We start from the raw sequence: 19,596 nt of genomic DNA on the forward strand, positions 1-19,596 counted from the left end.
CGCAAAAAGGGGACAAAAGTCCAATATTTCCAGCATTTATGATTGATTTAAGCGCATTCGAATCAATCGAAGCAAGTCACGTATTTCTTAGAATCATTGATATAAAGACGATTTTCTAGAGAATTCTTTGTATTGTATTATTCGAAACGAAATTTGTTCCATTGGACCCAGACATTACACAATTCAGATTGATGAAATTAATTATTTCATTGATCCTTCTAGATCCTGAAATTCTAATGAAGGGGTTGCAGACTTCTTTTTGGAAAATGACAGCTGTATGCAATTAATTCTTGATTAATTGTAAGATAGAGGAGCTGCAACAGATATTTGTGTCGTTTTTTAACACTGGAACTAGCAAACCAGTCAAAATGGCTCTGACTATTTCTTTTGCAGAGTTCTTGATATATTATACAAGTATTTCCAGGAGAAATGTATTATAATACATATATTACAATTTCTTTTATTATTATAATAATCTCTCTTTATTGTCATAATAATTTTATTATAATAATTTCTCTTTACTATCATAATAATTTTATCATAATGATTTCTCTTTATTATCATAATAATTTTATCATAATGATTTCTCTTTATTATCATAATATAATTTTATTATAATAATTTCTCCTTATTATCACAATAATTTTATTATAATAATTTCTCTTTACTATCATAATAATTTTATCATAATGATTTCTCTTTATTATCATAATAATTTTATCATAATGATTTCTCTTTATTAACATAATAATTTTATTATAATAATTTCTCCTTATTATCACAATAATTTTATTATAATAATTTCTCTTTACTATCATAATAATTTTATCATAATGGTTTCTCTTTATTATCATAATAATTTTATCATAATGATTTCTCTTTATTATCATAATAATTTTATTATAACAATTTCTCTTTATTATCACAATAATTCTATTATAACAATTTCTCTTTATAGTCACAATAATTCTATTATTACAATTTTCTATATTTACTATTATTTATCATTATAATATAAATCATAGTAAGTCTAAATAAATCCAGCTTGGACATTGCTATAAAACAATACAAATAAATCGCATTTAGAACTCGGTGCTTTCAGTGTCAATAACTCGACGGAGTCGGAAAATAATGCAACAATGTTTCTAAATTCGTTAAACAATCTAATCACCGTTCTATATTCGATCCACCAATTTTCCCCCCGCGTCGTCGATACAAAAACCCGTATAATCCGGTGATAAACGCGCGAGACCAGCGCGTTTCCACCGATCATCTTGCGTGTGCCCGACGCTATCGATGCCGGTTCCATTATCGGGGCCGGGGCTTCTTTGTGAGCTGTCCGCCGACCGAGAGACCATCGATTCGTTTCACAGTCGGCGACTCATTAGATTTATTAACTCATTATATAGCATTACGGGCGACCGGGGGCCGCGCGCGCGCGCGGGCAATCCGTAGCATCTGCATTCATTCGGGAAATGTATTGATCTAACGCCGTGGTCCATTATGGTTGCAGTGTCGAAGGCAAAGATCAACGGCAATTCAGAGCTGTACATCAAAAGCGGAAGCGACATCAATCTAACCTGCGTCGTACTGCAGACACCTGAGCCGCCGTCCTTCATTTACTGGTAAGTTTAATTGGACTTTCCCGAATTCAATTTACGTTCAGACATAAATGCCGAATTCGCTCGCTCGCTCGCTTGCTCGCGCGCCCGCGCGCGCTTACAGGGCGCGACACGGCCGAACTTTGCCAATGAAGTTCTCCATGAATCATCGAGACGGTTCTCCATAGGTCTCGATTACAGGCCGAAGTGAGCGCGTAACACGATGCTGATAGGCGAACGGAAAATCGGAATTGCTTTTCTTTCTCTCTGTGCCGGGGCCCAGGCGCGCTAATTGAACGCCTCGATGATCAAACTGCAAATAGTTGGTAATTTCGTCGGGGCGGGGAGGGGGGTTCCGCGGGGTTAAAGGTGATTAAAACCGGTCGGGATATCGCCGCGAAGGAACTACGATCGTTTATACAGTATGCCTCGTTTTCGCCCTTTCTCGCCGTAAATCGGACGGAAAATCTGAGTTCGCGGAGATTTTGCTCGGACGACGGTTCGCGAGAGGCGAACGCTAACGAATCGAATTTTATGCGACGCTGTAGAATAAATATCCGATGGAATTGAGATCTATCCGAGATAATAAGATTTCGTGCGAGCGAGAATTTATTCGTACAGGAATTCGTACGGAGAATAATCGATTCGAATCAAATTGATGGAATGTGAAGGCTGTTCTTTTTTTTTTAAACAGTTGTAAAATTATTCGCATTATTATTCGAGTAATTTTGCAAACTCTATTTCAGTATTTAACATTGAAATATTTGTGAAGCTGTTTGTGCCTGGCAATCGATTGCTGATTTGCAAACTATAATTTATTTATAATACAATTTGTATTTATTTGTAATTTTTAATGTAAATAACATCCTCGTGGGGGTTACTCACGAAACCGGGCGGCTTGTAAATTGTTAACATAATATTAGTAAAAGAAAGGAAAGACGTGATTTCTGAGATCATTTGAAGAAACTTTTTCCTTAGCGAAAATGTTCTACGAGGCTTCGTTTACGAGTTATCAACGAAAAACACTGGCCAATGAGAGGTCAGCTCTGTTGGCGCGTGGCGGCCGAGCTAACGAGCGGTCGAAGGCCAGTTCCGCTGATTGGCTCGGCCGTCTAGCGCTAGGCAAGCTCTCGCCTCTCATTGGTCACTGTTTTTCGTTAATAACTCGTGAACGAAGCCTTCTAGAACATTTTCGCTAAGGAAAAAGTTGCTTCAAATGATCTCAAGAATCACTCCTTTCCAGGTGTGAACATAATTACGGAACAGACTGTATTAATAGATTATATTAAATGGTACAGATTGTATTAAATAGATTGTATAGTATATAGATCGTATTAAATGGTCCAATTTTGCATATTTACTAATGAAAATTGAATGACCATAATAAAAACGATGAAACATCGAGTCACGTGTTTTTAATCAGAAAATATTATACTTTTTCCATAATGAGCATAGCACTGTGAAAATATTTAATGTACAATCTGATATAATAAAGAATACCTAGAAAATATTCTAAGTGAACAAGTAAATTCGAACGGTTCGTGCTAACAAAGAGTGTTCGCTTTCAGGTACAAAGGTGATCACGTAATAAATTACAGTCAAAGAGGAGGGATCAGCGTGGTTACGGAAAAGCAAACGCGAACGTCACGCCTCTTGATCTCCAGAGCGTTACGTGCTGATTCTGGAAATTACACGTGTGCCCCGTCTTCGGCCGAGTCAGCTAGTGTCCTAGTCCACGTACTCAATGGTGGGTGAGTTAGAATAATAAAAGTTTGTAGAAGAAAACATTTCGCTGGGCGTGTCGCGATGATTGCGAGATAAGTTTCTTCGAAATATCCGCGTCCGCGGATCTATAGTGCAGAGATTTTGCAACGCTATAATTGGTTCGGAAATGTTGATCGATTCTCGTGGAGCATAATGTGATAATCATTTTGAAAAACGAAAAGATGTTAAAAGATTTTTAGTTTAGATTTTTAGTGCGTGGGATTCTCTGATTTTCGATTTTAAATACAATTTAAAGAAACTCTTTTGCATCGACGACGTTTTTAAATTAATTGTGCTAAATTGTGATTGTTTTCTTCTACAAATCGACGTGTGCGGAGCATGTTAACAAATAGCGTTAATAATAAATATATTAGGTTAGCGAATAGCCAATGACTGCATTGCTGTGTGCAAGAAGAGTTTAACTTTTCTCATTTTTTAATTAACAATGCTCAACAAGAAAGAAAATTCTCGTGTCTCAGTTACTGTGTCTTATAAAATCTAAATACATGTTCCTTAACGATGCAATATTAACTTCTCTTAATTAATTAAGCTTAATTCAGCTTACTGAAGCTACAGTAACACAAAATGTCCGAAAATTATGGAATTTCCGGGAAATGAGGGGTTCCTGAGATCATTTGAAACAACTTTTTCCTTAGCGAAAATGCAATCCGCGGCTTCGTTTACGAGTTATTAACGAAAAACGCTGACCAATGAGAGATCGCGTACGCTCCGCCCTCGCGACCACTGTCGCTGCGTCAGACGGCCGTCGCCACGTAGCATTGACCGCAGGACGGAGCGCTGACCGCCCTCGCTCTGCGATTGGTCACTGTTTTTCGTTAATAACTCCTAAACGAAGGCTCGTAGAACATTTTCGCTAAGGAAAAAGTTTCTCCAAATGATCTCAGGAACCCATCGTTTCCCATAAATTCCATAATTTCAGGACACCCTTTCCATTTACGCATAGAAAAATTGCATAGACAGTGGCAGGATTAAGAAAGCATAAATTGTCGCGTTAAAAATGAAAGTGTTGCTGGAAAAGCTTCGACGAGGAAGCTGCGAAACTCCGCGAGACTTTACGAACCCCGCAAATCCGGGGAATGACAAACGTGGTAGGTCGATGTGTAGATAAACTAAACGGCGGCGGTCGTAAAAGGGGAGCCGAATGCAGTCGTCGTCGTCGTCGTCGTCGTCGTCGTTGTCGGTGTCATCAGCTCCTGGCGTCGCGCGCGCTGCGTAGGAGGCAATAAACAGTGCGCCGTTGCCGCGTGTCCGCCGAAATGAGAAAGCTCGTAGAGAATAGCTGCTTCGTTATTTCTCTGGCGCGGCGTAGCATGCGTGGGAATATTTCAGTTTTTCGCGGAGGAAAAAAAATTTAAACGTTCCGCCGTAATGCACTGTGTCGTCGTCGTCTTGAGAACTGTTCGTGTTAAGCCCTTCTCCAACGCCATATTTTATTCGCAGCCGGATAAACGCGCGCAGTTCTCGTACAGCGAGAGCGCGCGACCCGTTCCACCGCTGCGAAAGAATCGCTTATTTTTATATTTGTTCGCGCGAACAGTCCACTTTAGGAGATTTGGGAATCGTTTCCCCTTTTTAAGGCGTACGTACGATTGCTTTGAAACTGGACCGACTGATGGGATTACAATTGTGATAGTTAATCGTTGTTCGTACGGTTTTAATGAGCAATTATTAAATTGCAAATTTTATGCATTCGCGACAAAAAGTTGTAAGTGTAATTTGACACAGCGTGGGGAGAGCGAAAGAATTTAAGTATGACGATGTAGTAAATTTATCATATTATTATTTAATTACTATTATTATTTATATGTACATTACTATAAATTATTATATTATATATAATATATAATAATATATAATATGTAATGATATATATAAATATATAATATCTTATTTTATTTCATTTTTTATTATATATATATATATATATATATATATATATATATATATATATATATATAATATATTGTTGTATTCTATTTCGTATTATATCATTATATTATTAGCTTTCAGTATTTAATATGTGTACGTATAATTTAGCATTTAATATTCCAAAGTTCATTACTTAAATCTCGAAATTTTATACATTTTAATTGACTAATATCATTTTAATAACATTCATCAAATATTCGCGGATGTTGTGGCATTAACAAATTAATAGCAATATCGTCGACAAAATTTACAGTATAAATTAATCACTTTAAACATACTGGCACGTTTAACATCACCAAATACAATACAAATGATCGAAGTTAATTACTTTCCATCGCGTTTACAATTATTCAATCGTATTTTTAAATCGACGCCTTCACACCAAATCGTGTAAAACGTTGCAATATTATTTAATCTGTGCTCGATTATGCAAGAATCGCATGCGATGATCGCGTCTTCTATTATAATAGTATAATTGTAACAGTTATAACAAATAATAGTCGTAAAAATAGCCATGAAAATAACGTTCGAACATCGCCGCGTAAAACGTCGTAAAACTACCTAGAATTAGATACGTTTCACGATGAAGAAAGTTTCACGATCGAATAGCATGGCAAAGTGCGATGGCTGAATAAGTTGAGATCACCTAATTCGATCGCGAGAAGTTTGTCACCGTAGCGTCTAAATAAATTCCTGAACGGCGCGAACGTAACGCGAAAGTGTGCGCGCCACATTTTTGCACGGCTGGGAAGAAAGCGGAGAAGTTGCGAAAAAGAACGAACAAATGCACTTTGGAATTTGCTTGCTTACACGGGGCATTCGATACACGTATTTCGAGTAAAAGTAGCTACGTGTACCGGTACGTGAAGTAAATTATAAAACGAGAGAGAGAGAGAGAGGGTTGCACGGGGGTTTTCAGCGCTCATTGTGATAGTTGGCTCCGTTAGAAAATTCATCGAGCACGTACACACGGATCGCTTAAAGCGTCGAATATTTGTTCGATACGTTTCACCCTAATTTAACACGTTTGCCGTCGAATTATCGATTAATTAATATCTCGCAACGCCGAACTTTTTGGCGAACAAAGAACCGGGTAATAAAGAATTCAAATTTCTCGATCTTGCAAATGTTGACAATATTTTGCACCGTAAGCGGTCGAAAGACGCATTCCGAAATTTTAATTTTAATAATAATTTATATAGCGATAGAGAATTCTTCTGCGAGCTTGATCGCTTTTCGTCGATTAACTTTTCAGTCTGCTTTATGGCGACGATAAAATTAATTTAGCAGGCCTTCACAAATATATAATATATAATATAAGATATAATAATACATAATATATCTGTTTTATGGCGACGATAAAATTTATTTAGCAGGGCTTCGCAAATATATAATACATAATATATAATATAATATATAGTGATATATATTATATATAATATAAGATATAATAATACATAACATATAGTGATCTATAATATATAATATAATATATAATAATACAGAATATATAGTGAGATATATAATATATAATATTATACGTTAATATTATATTATTAATATTATAATAATGCCACATGTGCATTCGTCGCAGACTGTACAAACACGTGGCTCTCAAATCCCATAAGAAATCTGCATTTCGCGAAGCTCTCAATTTTCTATGGTTGGAATTATTCGCCTAGAAATCGCGAGAACTTTCGAAAAATGCGCTTCGACAGCCACTGACACGTCGCATTTCTATCGAAATCCAAGCGTGCACTTAAATCGGCGAAATCGATCGAGGACCGTTGAACCGGGGACACACCGTATATAGCCAACCCTCTGATCACGGCAGAAGATTAAAATTTTGCAGAGAATGTTCTCTTTCCACGATCCATCGTCCACAGGGCAGTTTTCTACGTGCCACAGGTACAAGTTCACTGTGTCAGTGCGGTATCGTTGTTTGGTTTCCCACACCTGTGGCCAAGTATTGCACGCACTTCCGCTCGTTGATGCGAGCAGAAAGAAAATACGTAGAGAGAGAGAGAGAGAGAGAGAGAGAGAGAGAGAGAGAGCGAGAGAGAGAGAGAGAGAGAGCGCGCGAGAGAGATAGCGAAAGAGAGATAGCGCGCGCGAGAGAGAAAGCGCTTGATAGAGAGCGCGAGAAGGAGAGCGCTAGATAGAGAGCGCGAGAGAGCGAGAGATCGAGAGATCTAGAGAGCGAGAGAGAGATCGAGAGATCGAGAGATCTAGAGAGCGAGAGAGAGATCGAGAGATCTAGAGAGCGAGAGAGAGATCGAGAGATCTAGAGAGCGAGCGAGAGATCGAGCGAGAGAGAGGGAGAGAGAGAGGGGAGCGATGAAAATAAGTTCCCGGTCTGCATCTGTCTCGTTATTCGACCTGTCAAAAGCTGGAATATATCAGTCAAGAATATTACCTCATGCAAATTCCTCCGGGTGCTCTTGGAAGAGCCTATGGCTCCGAGTACACGTTATTTCTCGCAGCGGTGCGCCAACCCGAAGAATGAATACTGAAACACGCGAACGTATGAGATACGAGCATCAGCCACCGCCGTTCCGGAAGGATTGCGTGTGACAGTGGAAAGGTATAATATCTTTCCTTGCTTTTCAGTTTCGCTTTCGACCTCCTTACCGCCGCGCGGCGACACGATTAATGGCGTTAAATAGTGCGCAAATCACGCGTCTCCTCCTCGCCAACGGGTTATGTCATACGTACCCGGTGATCCGAGATTTATCGCAGAAAACCAACCATCGAAATTCACGACGAATAATAGTACTGGAAGTTTATTGGGAAATTTTCTACGCGCGATTTCTGACATTCGGCGGCTTATTTACATACAATAATTTACAATAATTTACAATAATTTACAGGATATTTGCAGGATATTTACAGTAGCTCATATTAGTTTCAGTTTAAGCTTTAATCGATTTATATTTTTAATGAATAGAATTTTTATAGATAAGAATAAATAAAATATTACGTATATAATATATATAATACAATTTATAATATAATTTATAGTATAGTTTATAATATAATTTATAATATAGTTTATAATATAATTTATAATATAATTTATAATATAATTTACAATATAATTTACAATATAATTTACAATATAATTAAATCTATAATTGAACTATATATAATTTTTATAATCGATTAATCAACATATAAATTAATTGGTCAATGTTATACGTCGATTCTGTGATCACATCGCAACTTCTAATCATTTTAATTGCTTCGCTAAAGTTTTCAGATCGAGTGTAATATGTACAATTTTTACAGAATTCTACATACGTTTTAATGTAATCGAGCGAATCAAATTTTACAACATGCATTTGTTAAGCAAGTCGATGTAACGTCAGCTCGTTTGAAACGCGAGAACCGAAAGATCGGGTTTCAGAAAATTAATTTTCAATAATTCATCGCGAAATTACCTTTAACAAGCAGTCTCTCGACAAACGGTAAATCCAATGTATCATTTAAGGACGTGTAATCGCAGTGGTCAGAGTAATAATTGCGGTAATAATACACGTTATTGAAAAAAAGGAAAGGTTTTTCAATTTAATTGCAAATTTTATAGACCCCGATAAATCCAGCTTCTTCCTACTGTGCCCAGGCGTAAATCAGAAAACAGTTAGGCTTGCTCGCGTGCTAATAATCAAGATTTTTGTGGGTCAATTACCTGCAATCTGAGATACGTCAACAAATCGTTCACGCTGCGATTTAATGCGAAACATATTAACGAAAGGGGAGAGTGTGCAGACTTCATCGCGATAACACACGGTGGAAAGAAACTTTCGCATTAGCGCACCGATACGGTATCATTATATCACGGGTAGCCTCGATTATCTGATCTTCGAGCGATTTAATACCGTTCTGAAAAAAGAGGCGCCATTGCTGACCGGTTAAAATCGATATTTTTGCGTTTTAATAATCGGCAGAGCGTTATTTCTTATTTCGACGCGTGTCCAAAAGTCGTCGTTTGCTCTCCAAAAGTATGGGACACCAGCGATAAATAAACGCTCGATAAACAAGATATAATTATCCAGTAATCGTCGCTCTATCATGACAATTATAGCACCAATGGCTAGCTGAGATTCTTGCGATCAAAATGAGCCCAAACACGACGTAAATCGGATTCACTCGAGCTACGTATTCCCGGATCAATCGCCGAGCGATCTACCGGGTGGGTCGCGTAACTCGCGCACTGAAATATCTTTCGAATTACGCTGTTATCCGAGAATTTGCTAATCGGATGGTTTCAAAAATGTTTCGAAGTTCCCGCAGGATGGTTTCCAAGTGTCCTGAGCTTGATTAGTTCAAAGTTAATCGAGGTGTACAAGTCGCGTGACCCACGCTGTATAAAAATTAGCACTTCGACGAACGCGGCGCGATTTCCGTCGTGTTTGGACTCATTCTAATCGGGAAAAACTCGGCGATCCATCGGTGCGACAATTACGAACGTAGGATGAATATTTGTGCAAATAAAATTCTCTTTCTAAATTGTTTATATAAAATCCAGTCACGGCTTTCGTTGCTCTATTCTTCGTCTACGAAGATAAAGCCACGTCGAGAACTCTGTGCCGCGAATGCGACGGAACTGGTACGCGTAAATTTACATGTACACGGATTTTGTGTAAATTTAACCGTGCGCCGCCGTATTATCAAGATATCGAAGACGCGAGCGTAGGATAACAGATACATCGGACGACGTCGCTTCCGTGTGGTACATCGTGTAGTATGTAACGGTCGCGAGCTAGATCGTGTAAATTACAGGAAACCCGGCTAGTAGGTAGAGCATGCAGCGGCAGACGAAGGCAGGAACGGCTGTAGGTACACAATGGCGTCCGCGTAAGAACGTAATATCTCTCTTTGCATTTCAACTTCGACTCTCTCTCTGGGAAGATTTCCTATCGGTATAATACCCGGGATAATGTCGGAGAGGGGATTAAAACGCACGATAGTGTGCAGACGGGGTACGATCACGGTAGCTCGCGAGTTGGAATTATAGTTATAAGTTTGCCGGCAGTCCCGGCCCGTGTGCGAGTGCGCGCGTAATCGGTTTGTACGCGGGCAATTCCATTACAAGTCTGTCGCGGCATTAATTGACAACTTAGATCTTCCGGATTCGGTACGCGGAACGGAGAAAAGTTTATTGTATTAATCGCGTCGAATAACTAATTGGATTCTCAATAATGTTGCGGGAGGGAACGTTGGTGATATCGCTTGGTTTCGATCGTCGAAGATATCACTGAGGAAGTTGCATTTCTAAAAAAGCTTTTCGCTTTGACACGTTAAGTGCAGAACATCGACTCGAAAAATTCGTACAATATCGAAGATGTTTCAATTAATGACATCGAAACTGGACAGCGAAAATTTAGCACAGGAAATATAGCAGGAAGCCATAGGAAATAAGTTATTTAACGTTTTATTATTCTGAAGAAAGTTTGATATTTCTATCGCTTTACAATATCGAAAAGAATTTAAAATTTGCAGCTATTAGCTCGGTATCATCCTCGACACAGAAATTCATTGTAAATAGCAAGATTTTCTGAACCGAGGATGATACCGATTGCCCGGGTCTCACCGCGAGGAGGTTGCTGCTTTAGAGACCCGAAAGGGAGTCAGAACGAAGCCGGAATTCGCTATGGCTCCCTTTCTAACAACGACGACTTATAAACTAACACGCTCGCTAGCTAGCTATCACACAGTCCCACACACTCATTCGTTCGCATATGTCAAGTACTATTGCGGACCAAGTGGATCAAAGAAGAAGTCTCCGATCCACGGGGACCAAAATGAATCATTGCAGAAGGCAGTGATTCTTTCAAAGTGAGAAACAACTGCGAGTCAGTGCAGAAGGCACTGTGTCGAGGGTGACGCGACGCGTACAATGCTCGCACAAGTTCGGTGCCTCGCAAATCGCGATGACCGGCGTGATCACATGAGGAGTGATGATCCGAAGTTGTATCCTCCCACATTGGGAGTGAGTGGCCATTTCTCGCCCTGCGACCTAAAACTAACTTAGGCCGCCTTACCCGTCTGAATCGGCACTAGGTGGGAGACTACACAGGTAAACCTGTGTGACCTTTTCTCACCCAACGCCCCGCCCCCAAAAGAGAGCTAAGGACGGATTACTGGCCGAACAGCGACCAGGAGAGAGCCCTCCCAGAAGGAGGATCCGCGTTCGAATCACCACGCCGCATGGTCACCCGTCGAACATCGAGATGTGTCCGGACTTACCCAAGAGTTTGCGCAAGCAAGGCCACCACAGCTTTCTGCTGTGGCGGAGTCAAAAACGAAACGCGAAAAAGTAAAAGTAAGGCAATAATACTGGACATATGCGAAGTTAGCGACTCGGGTATCTCGGGGACGCTACCCCCCGTGCCCCCCACGGGCGCTCCCGTGGGTCGAGGGCCCCTGAGCAATCTTAACCCCTTGCCGTACCATTCTCTTTAAATTTATGATTACTAGAAATTTCCCGATTGTAAGTATTTCTCAGAAGGAGAAGAAAATTTTATTTTATTGTGAGATTACACTTCCTTGAACGTGCAAAAAAGAATAAAAAGAGAGAATTAAATAATGTTCATTCTTAAGAAAAATCTTTATTCAAAGCTAGTCCCGTTAAAGTACGGCAAGAGGTTAAGAATCTTAAACTAAGCCACACACAAACACATATCAACTAACTCGCACGCACTTAATAACTAAGACGAATCCCTCGGCGGATGATAATCCCACGGCGGATGATAATCCCACGGCGGATGATAATATCTGTAATGAACCTGAAAAGATTGAATTCTAGTTAGTATGAATACAAAATAGGTGACAAGTCGAATTAGGAAACCTAAGACCAGCACACGAGTGCCAAGTTAACCCGCACACGAGTGCAATTTTTGGGAAAATGAAGGAAACTAAGTCGCATACCTCGGCGGATGATAATATCTGTAATGAACCTGAAATGATTGAATTCAAATTAGTCTGAATACAAGGCGAAATAGAAAACCTAAGACCAGCACACGAGTGCATATTTTGAGGAGGAAACGAAATTCAGCAAACTTAAATGAACAACCCTAGCAACCTACAAGCGCCTTGGGTACCTCGGGGACGCTACCCCCCGTACTCGCCCACAGGCCCCACCCGCAAGCGAGCCCCTGAGGGACCTCCGATCGGAGGAACACCAATTTCAACAATTTACGAACGAAACATTATTTCGAGCCCTAAGTATGAAGTATAAATCCACATACTTTTACAATACATACTTCGTTACAATACAAAGTTTGCAGCTATTTGCTCGGTATCATCCTCGATCCAGAAATTCATTGCAATTCTCAATATTTCCTGAACCGAGGATGATACCGATTGCCCGGGTCTCACCGCGAGGAGGTTGCTGCTTTAGAGACCCGAAAGGGAGTCAGAACGAAGCCGGAATTCGCTATGGCTCCCTTTCTAACAACGACGACTTATAAACTAACACACACGCTCGCCAGCTAGCTAGCACACACCCACACTCACACGTTCGCATATGTCAAGTACTATTGCGGACCAAGTGGATCAAAGAAGAAGTCTCTGATCCACGGGGACTAAAATGAATCAGAACAGACGGTTCTGATTTTTTGAAACTATGAAACAAGTGCGAGCCAGTGCAGAAGGTACTGACTCGATGGTGACGCGACGCGTACAATGCTCGCACAAGTTTGGAGCCTCACAGATCTCGATGCTCACCGTTTTCACATGAGGAATAATGATCCAAAGTTGGATCATCCCACAATGAGTCGGATCGCCCTGCGCCCCGCCCCCAAAAGAGAGCTAAGGACGTCTTACATTGCGAATACGCGAAGCGAGAGCCTCCCCAGCAGGAGGGTCCGCGTTCGAATCACCACGCCGCATGGTCACCCGTCGAACATCGAGATGTGTCCGGACTTACCCAAGAATTTGCGCAAGCAAGGCCACCACAGCTTTCTGCTGTGGCGGAGTCAAAAACGAAACGCGAAAAAGTAAAAGTAAGGCAATAATACTGGACATATGCGAAGTTAGCGACTCGGGTATCTTGGGGACGCTACCCCCCGTGCCCCCCACGGGCGCTCCCGTCGGTCGGAGGCCCCTGAGCAATCTTAACCCCTTGCCGTACCATTCTCTTTAAATTTATGATGACTAGAAATTTCTCGATTGTAATTATTTCTCAGAAGGAGAAGAAAATTTGAGTTTACTGTGAGACTACACTTCTTGAGCAATTAAATATTGTGGTGAAAAGAAGAGAAATTTAGATAAAGTTGTAAGAGCAAAATAATATTCATTCTAAAGAGAAATCTTTATTAAAAGCTGGACCCGTTACAGTACGGCAAGAGGTTAAGAATCTTAAACTAAATCACACACACTTATTAACTAACTCGCACGCACTTATTAACTAAGACGCATCCCTCGGCGGATGATAATCCCACGGCGGGTGAAAATCCCACGGCGGATGAAAATCCCACGGCGGATGATAATATCTGTAATAAACCTGAAACCATTGAATTCAAGTTAGTCAGAATATAAGTCAAAATAGGAAACCTAAGACCAGCACACGAGTGCCAAGCTAACCAGCACACGAGTGCCACACAAACCAGCACACGAGTGCATATTTTGAGAGAATGGAGGAAACGAAATTCAGCAAACTTAAATGAACAACCCTAACAACCTACAAGCGCCTCGGGTTCCTCGGGGACGCTACCCCCCGTACTCGCCCACGGGCCCCACCCGCAAGCGAGCCCCTGAGGGACCTCCGATCGGAGGAACACCAATTTCAACAATTTGCGAACGAAACATTATTTCGAGCCCTAACTTGAAGTATAAATCCACATACTTTTACAATGCACACTATTTTACAATATAAAATTTGCAGCTATTTGCTCGGTATCATCCTCGACACAGAAATACATTGCAATTCGCAAGAATTTTTGAACCGAGGATGATACCGATTGCCCGAGTCTCACCGCGAGGAGGTTGCTGCTTTAGAGACCCGAAAGGGAGTCAGAAAGAAGCCGGAATTCGCTATGGCTCCCTTTCTAACAACGACGACTTATAAACTAATACGCTCGCTAGCTAGCTATCACACATTCCCACACACTCACTCGTTCGCATATGTCAAGTACTATCGCGGACCAAAGTGGATCAAACAAGAAGTCTCCGATCCACGGGGACCAAAATGAATCAGTGCAGAAGGCAGTGATTCTTTCAAAGTAAGAAACAAATGCGAGTCGGGGCAGAAGGCACCGACACGAGGGTGACGCGACGCGTACAATGCTTGCACAAGACCGGAGCCTTACAAATCTCGAAGTCCGGCGCGATCACATGAGGAGTGATGATCCAAAGTTGTATCCTCCCACATTGGGAGTGAGTGGCCATTTCTCGCCCTGCGACCTAAAACTAACTTAGGCCGCCTTACCCGTCTGAATCGGCACTAGGTGGGAGACTACACAGGTAAACCTGTGTGACCCTTTCTCACCCAACGCCCCGCCCCCAAAAGAGAGCTAAGGACGGATTACTGGCCGAACAGCGACCAGGAGAGAGCCCTCCCAGAAGGAGGATCCGCGTTCGAATCACTACGCCGCATGGTCACTCGTCGAACATCGAGATGTGTCCGGACTTACCCAAGAATTTGTGCAAGCAAGGCCACCACAGCTTTCTGCTGTGGCGGAGTCAAAAACGAAACGCGAAAAAGTAAAAGTAAGGCAATAATACTGGACATATGCGAAGTTAGAGACTCGGGTATCTCGGGGACGCTACCCCCCGTGCCCCCCACGGGCGCTCCCGTGGGTCGGAGGCCCCTGAGCAATCTTAACCCCTTGCCGTACCATTCTCTTTAAATTTATGATGACTAGAAATTTCCCGGCTGTAATTATTGCTCAGAAGGAGAAGAAAATTTTATTTTATTGTGAGATTACACTTCCTTGAACGAGCAAAAAAGAATAAAAAGAGAGAATTAAATAATGTTTATTCTTAAGAAAAATCTTTATTCAAAGCTAGACCCGTTAAAGTACGGCAAGAGGTTAAGAATCTTAAACTAAGTCACACACACTTATTAACTAACTCGCACGCACTTATTAACTAAGACGAATCCCTCGGCGGATGATAATCCCACGGCGGATGATAATATCTGTAATGAACCTGAAAAGATTGAATTCTAGTTAGTATGAATACACAAAATAGGTGACAAGTCAAATTAGGAAACCTAAGACCAGCACACGAGTGCCAAGCTAACTCGCACAAGAGTGCCACACTGACCAGCACACGAGTGCCACACTAACCAGCACACGAGTGCCACACTACCAGCAAACGAGTGCCAAGCTAACCAGCACACGAGTGCCAAGCTAATCCGCACACGAGTGCATGTTTTGAGAGAATGAAGGAAACGAAATTCAGCAAACTTAAATTAAGAATCCTAACAACCTACAAGCGCCTCGGGTACCTCGGGGACGCTACCCCCCGTACTCGCCCACGGGCCCCACCCGCAAGCGAGCCCCTGAGGGACCTCCGATCGGAGGAACACCAATTTCAACAATTTACGAACGAATCATTATTTCGAGCCCTAACTTGAAGTATAAATCCACATACTTTTACAATGCACACTATTTTACAGTATAAAATTTGCAGCTATTTGCTCGGTATCATCCTCGACTCAGAAATTCATGGCAATTCGCAAGAATTTTTGAACCGAGGATGATACCGATTGCCCGAGTCTCACCACGAGGAGGTTGCTGCTTTAGAGACCCGAAAAGGAGTCAGAACGAAGCCGGAATTCGCTATGGCTCCCTTTCTAACAACGACGACTTATAAACTAGTACACACGCTCTCCAGCTAGCTAGCACACACCCACACTCACACGTTCGTATATGTCAAGTACTATTGCGGACCAAGTGGATCAAAGAAGAAGTCTCTGATCCACGGGGACCAAAATGAATCAGAGCAGAAGGTTCTGGTTCTTCGAAACTAAGAAACAAAGGCGTGTCAGTACAGAAGGCACTGACTCGAGGGTGACGCGACGCGTACAATGCTCGCACAAATCAGGAGCCTCGCAGATCTCGATGCTCGCCGTTTTCACATGAGGAATAATGATCCAAAGTTGGATCATCCTACAATGAGTCGGATCGCCCTGCGCCCCGCCCCCAATGAGAGCTAAGGACGTCTTACATTGCGAATACGCGAAGCGAGAGCCTCCCCAGCAGGAGGGTCCGCGTTCGAATCACCATGCCGCATGGTCACTCGTCGAACAACGAGACGTGTCCGGACTTACCCAAGAGTTTGCGCAAGCAAGGCCACCACAGCTTTCTGCTGTGGCGGAGTCAAAAACGAGACGCGAAAAAGTAATGCTAAGGCAATACTACTGGACATATGCGAAATTAGCCACTTGGGTACCTCGGGGACGCTACCCCCCGTGCCCCCCACGGGCGCTCCCGTGGGTCGGGGGCCCCTGAGGGAACTTAACCCCTTGCCATACCATTCTCTTTAAATTTATGATGACTAGAAATTTCTCAATTGTAATTATTTCTCAGAAGGAGAAGAAAATTTGAGTTTACTGTGAGACTACACTTCTTGAGCAATTAAATATTGTGGTGAAAAGAAGAGAAATTTAGATAAAGTTATAAGAGCAAAATAATATTCATTCTAAAGAGAAATCTTTATTAAAAGCTGGACCCGTTACAGTACGGCAAGAGGTTAAGAATCTTAAACTAACTCACATACACTTATTAACTAACTCGCACGCACTTAATAACTAAGTCGCACGCACTTATTAGTTAAGACGTATCCCACGACGGATGATAATCCCACGGCGGATGAAAATCCCACGGCGGATGAAAATCCCACGGCGGATGATAATCCCACGGCGGATGATAATATCTGTAATAAACCTGAAAAGATTGAATTAAAGTTAGTCTGAATTCAAGTCAAAATAGAAAACCTAAGACCAGCACAGGGGTGCCAAGCTAACCCGCACACGAGTGCAATTTTTGCGAAAATTATGGAAACTAAGACGCATCCCACGACGAATGATAATATCTGTAATGAACCTGAAATAAATGAATTCTAGTTAGTGTGAATACAAAATAGGTGACAAGTTGAATTAGGAAACCTAAGACCAGCACACCAAACCAAGCTAACCAGCACGCGAGTGTCAAGCTAACTAGCACGCGAGTGCCAAACTAACCAGCACACGAGTGCATTTTTTGAGAAAATGGACGCAACGAAATCTAAGAAACTTAAATTAAGAACCCTAACAACCTACAAGCGCCTCGGGTACCTCGGGGACGCTACGCCCCGTACTCACTTGCGGGCCCCACCCGCAAGCGAGCCCCTGAGGGACCTCCAATCGGAGGAATACCAATTTCAACAATTTTCGAACGAAACATTATTCAGAGCCCCGACTTATAGTATAATTTCACATACTTTTACAATAAATACTTTGTTACAATACAAAGTTTGCAGCTATTTGCTCGGTATCATCCTCGATCCAGAAATCCATTGCAATTCTCAATATTTCCTGAACCGAGGATGATACCGATTGCCCGGGTCTCACCGCGAGGAGGTTGCTGCTTTAGAGACCCGAAAGGGAGTCAGAACGAAACCGGAATTCGCTATGGCTCCCTTTCTAACAACGACGACTTATAAACTAATACGCTCGCTAGCTAGCTATCACACATTCCCACACACTCACTCGTTCGCATATGTCAAGTACTATCGCGGACCAAAGTGGATCAAAGAAGAAGTCTCCGATCCACGGGGACCAAAATGAATCAGTGCAGAAGGCAGTGATTCTTTCAAAGTAAGAAACAAGTACGAGTCAGTGCAGAAGGCACTGCTCGAGGGTGACGCGACGCGTACAATGCTCGCACAAGACTGGAGCCTCACAAATCTCGATGTCCGGCGCGATCACATGAGGAGTGACGATCCAAAGTTGGATCCTCCCACACAGTGGGATGCCATTTCTCGCCCTGCGACCTAAAACGATCTTAGGCCGCCTTACCCGTCTGAATCGGCACTAGGAGAGAGCCTACACAGGCAAACCTGTGTGACCATTTCTCTCCCAACACCCCGCCCCTCATAGGAGCTAAGGGCGGATTACTGGCCGAACAGCGACCAGGGAAGAGCATTCACGCCGCATGATCACTCGTCGAACATCGAGAAGTGTTCGTACCTACCCAAGAGATTGCGCAAGCAAGGCCGCCACAGCTTTCTGCTGTGGCGGAGTCAAAGACGAGACGCGAAAAAATAAAGCTAAGGCAATAATACTCGACATATGCGAAATTAGCGAATCGGGTACCTCGGGGACGCTACCCCCCGTGCCCCCCACGGGCGCTCCCGTGGGTCGGGGGCCCCTGAGGGAACTTAACCCCTTGCCGCACCATTTTCTTTAAATTAATAATGACTAGAAATATACCGATTATAATTATTTCTCAGAAGAAGAAGAAAATTTCTAATTATTGTGAGACTACATTTCATTGAACAAGTAAATATTGTAGTGAAAAGAAGAGAAATTTAGACGAAATTGGAAGAATAAAATAATGTTCATTCTTAAGAAAAATCTTTAGTAAAAGCTAGACCCGTTAAAGTAAGGCAAGAGGTTAAGAATCTCGCACGCACTTATTAACTACGCACTTATTAACTAAGACGCATCCCTCGGCGGATGATAATCCCACGGTGGATGATAATCTCTCTGTAATGAACCTGAAACCATTGAGTTCGAGTTAGTCTGAATATATAGCGAAATAGGAAACCTAAGACCAGCACAGGAGTGCCATGTTAACCCACAGACGAATGCAATTTGTGTGAAAATCATTGGAAACGAAATCTAACAAACTTACATTAAAAACACTGCTTGACTAAGACGCAGGCAATTATGAACTAAGACGCGCGCAATTATTAATTAAGTCTCATCTTTCGGCCGATGATCCTCCCTCGCGGATTTTAAATCGTCGGCGGATGATAATCTCGGCAGAAGGAGTTCGAAGACTTGGACATAAGTAACGTGTATCGCGATTTTACGCCAACTGCTACGACTTGTAAATTCTCGGATCGAAAAAATGAATTCCTACTGCACGCAGTGGTTTCGCGGGCATTTGCACCACGTGCTCGGTCCTGGCCTAAAAAAGTCCGAAGGTACGAATAAAATATTCTCGCTCCCTGTGATGACGATCGTCCAGTGCTTCGCAAGGATATTGTCTGCGAATATAAGAATTACAATTTAATTTTGGATGTCAGAGAGGAAATCAAAATGAAAGTGGCAAAGAAACGCGGACTC

General features: G+C 41.9%; 1 protein-coding gene across 4 annotated transcripts in view; it reads left to right on the top strand.

Moving 5' to 3' along the window:
* The window catches only part of LOC117224177 (opioid-binding protein/cell adhesion molecule homolog), a 305,224-nt gene that overhangs the window by 215,253 nt on the left and 70,375 nt on the right, over nt 1–19,596 (top strand). For all 4 annotated transcript variants that reach the window (XM_033476928.2, XM_076525840.1, XM_076525841.1 and 1 more), the window contains exons 5-6: nt 1,514–1,625; nt 3,170–3,348. In XM_033476928.2, the coding sequence (XP_033332819.1) occupies nt 1,514–1,625; nt 3,170–3,348 (291 nt within the window). The remainder of the gene's footprint in view (nt 1–1,513; nt 1,626–3,169; nt 3,349–19,596) is intronic.

The sequence above is a fragment of the Megalopta genalis genome, chromosome 13, assembly GCF_051020955.1.
Source record: "Megalopta genalis isolate 19385.01 chromosome 13, iyMegGena1_principal, whole genome shotgun sequence".
Lineage (NCBI taxonomy): Eukaryota > Metazoa > Arthropoda > Insecta > Hymenoptera > Halictidae > Megalopta > Megalopta genalis.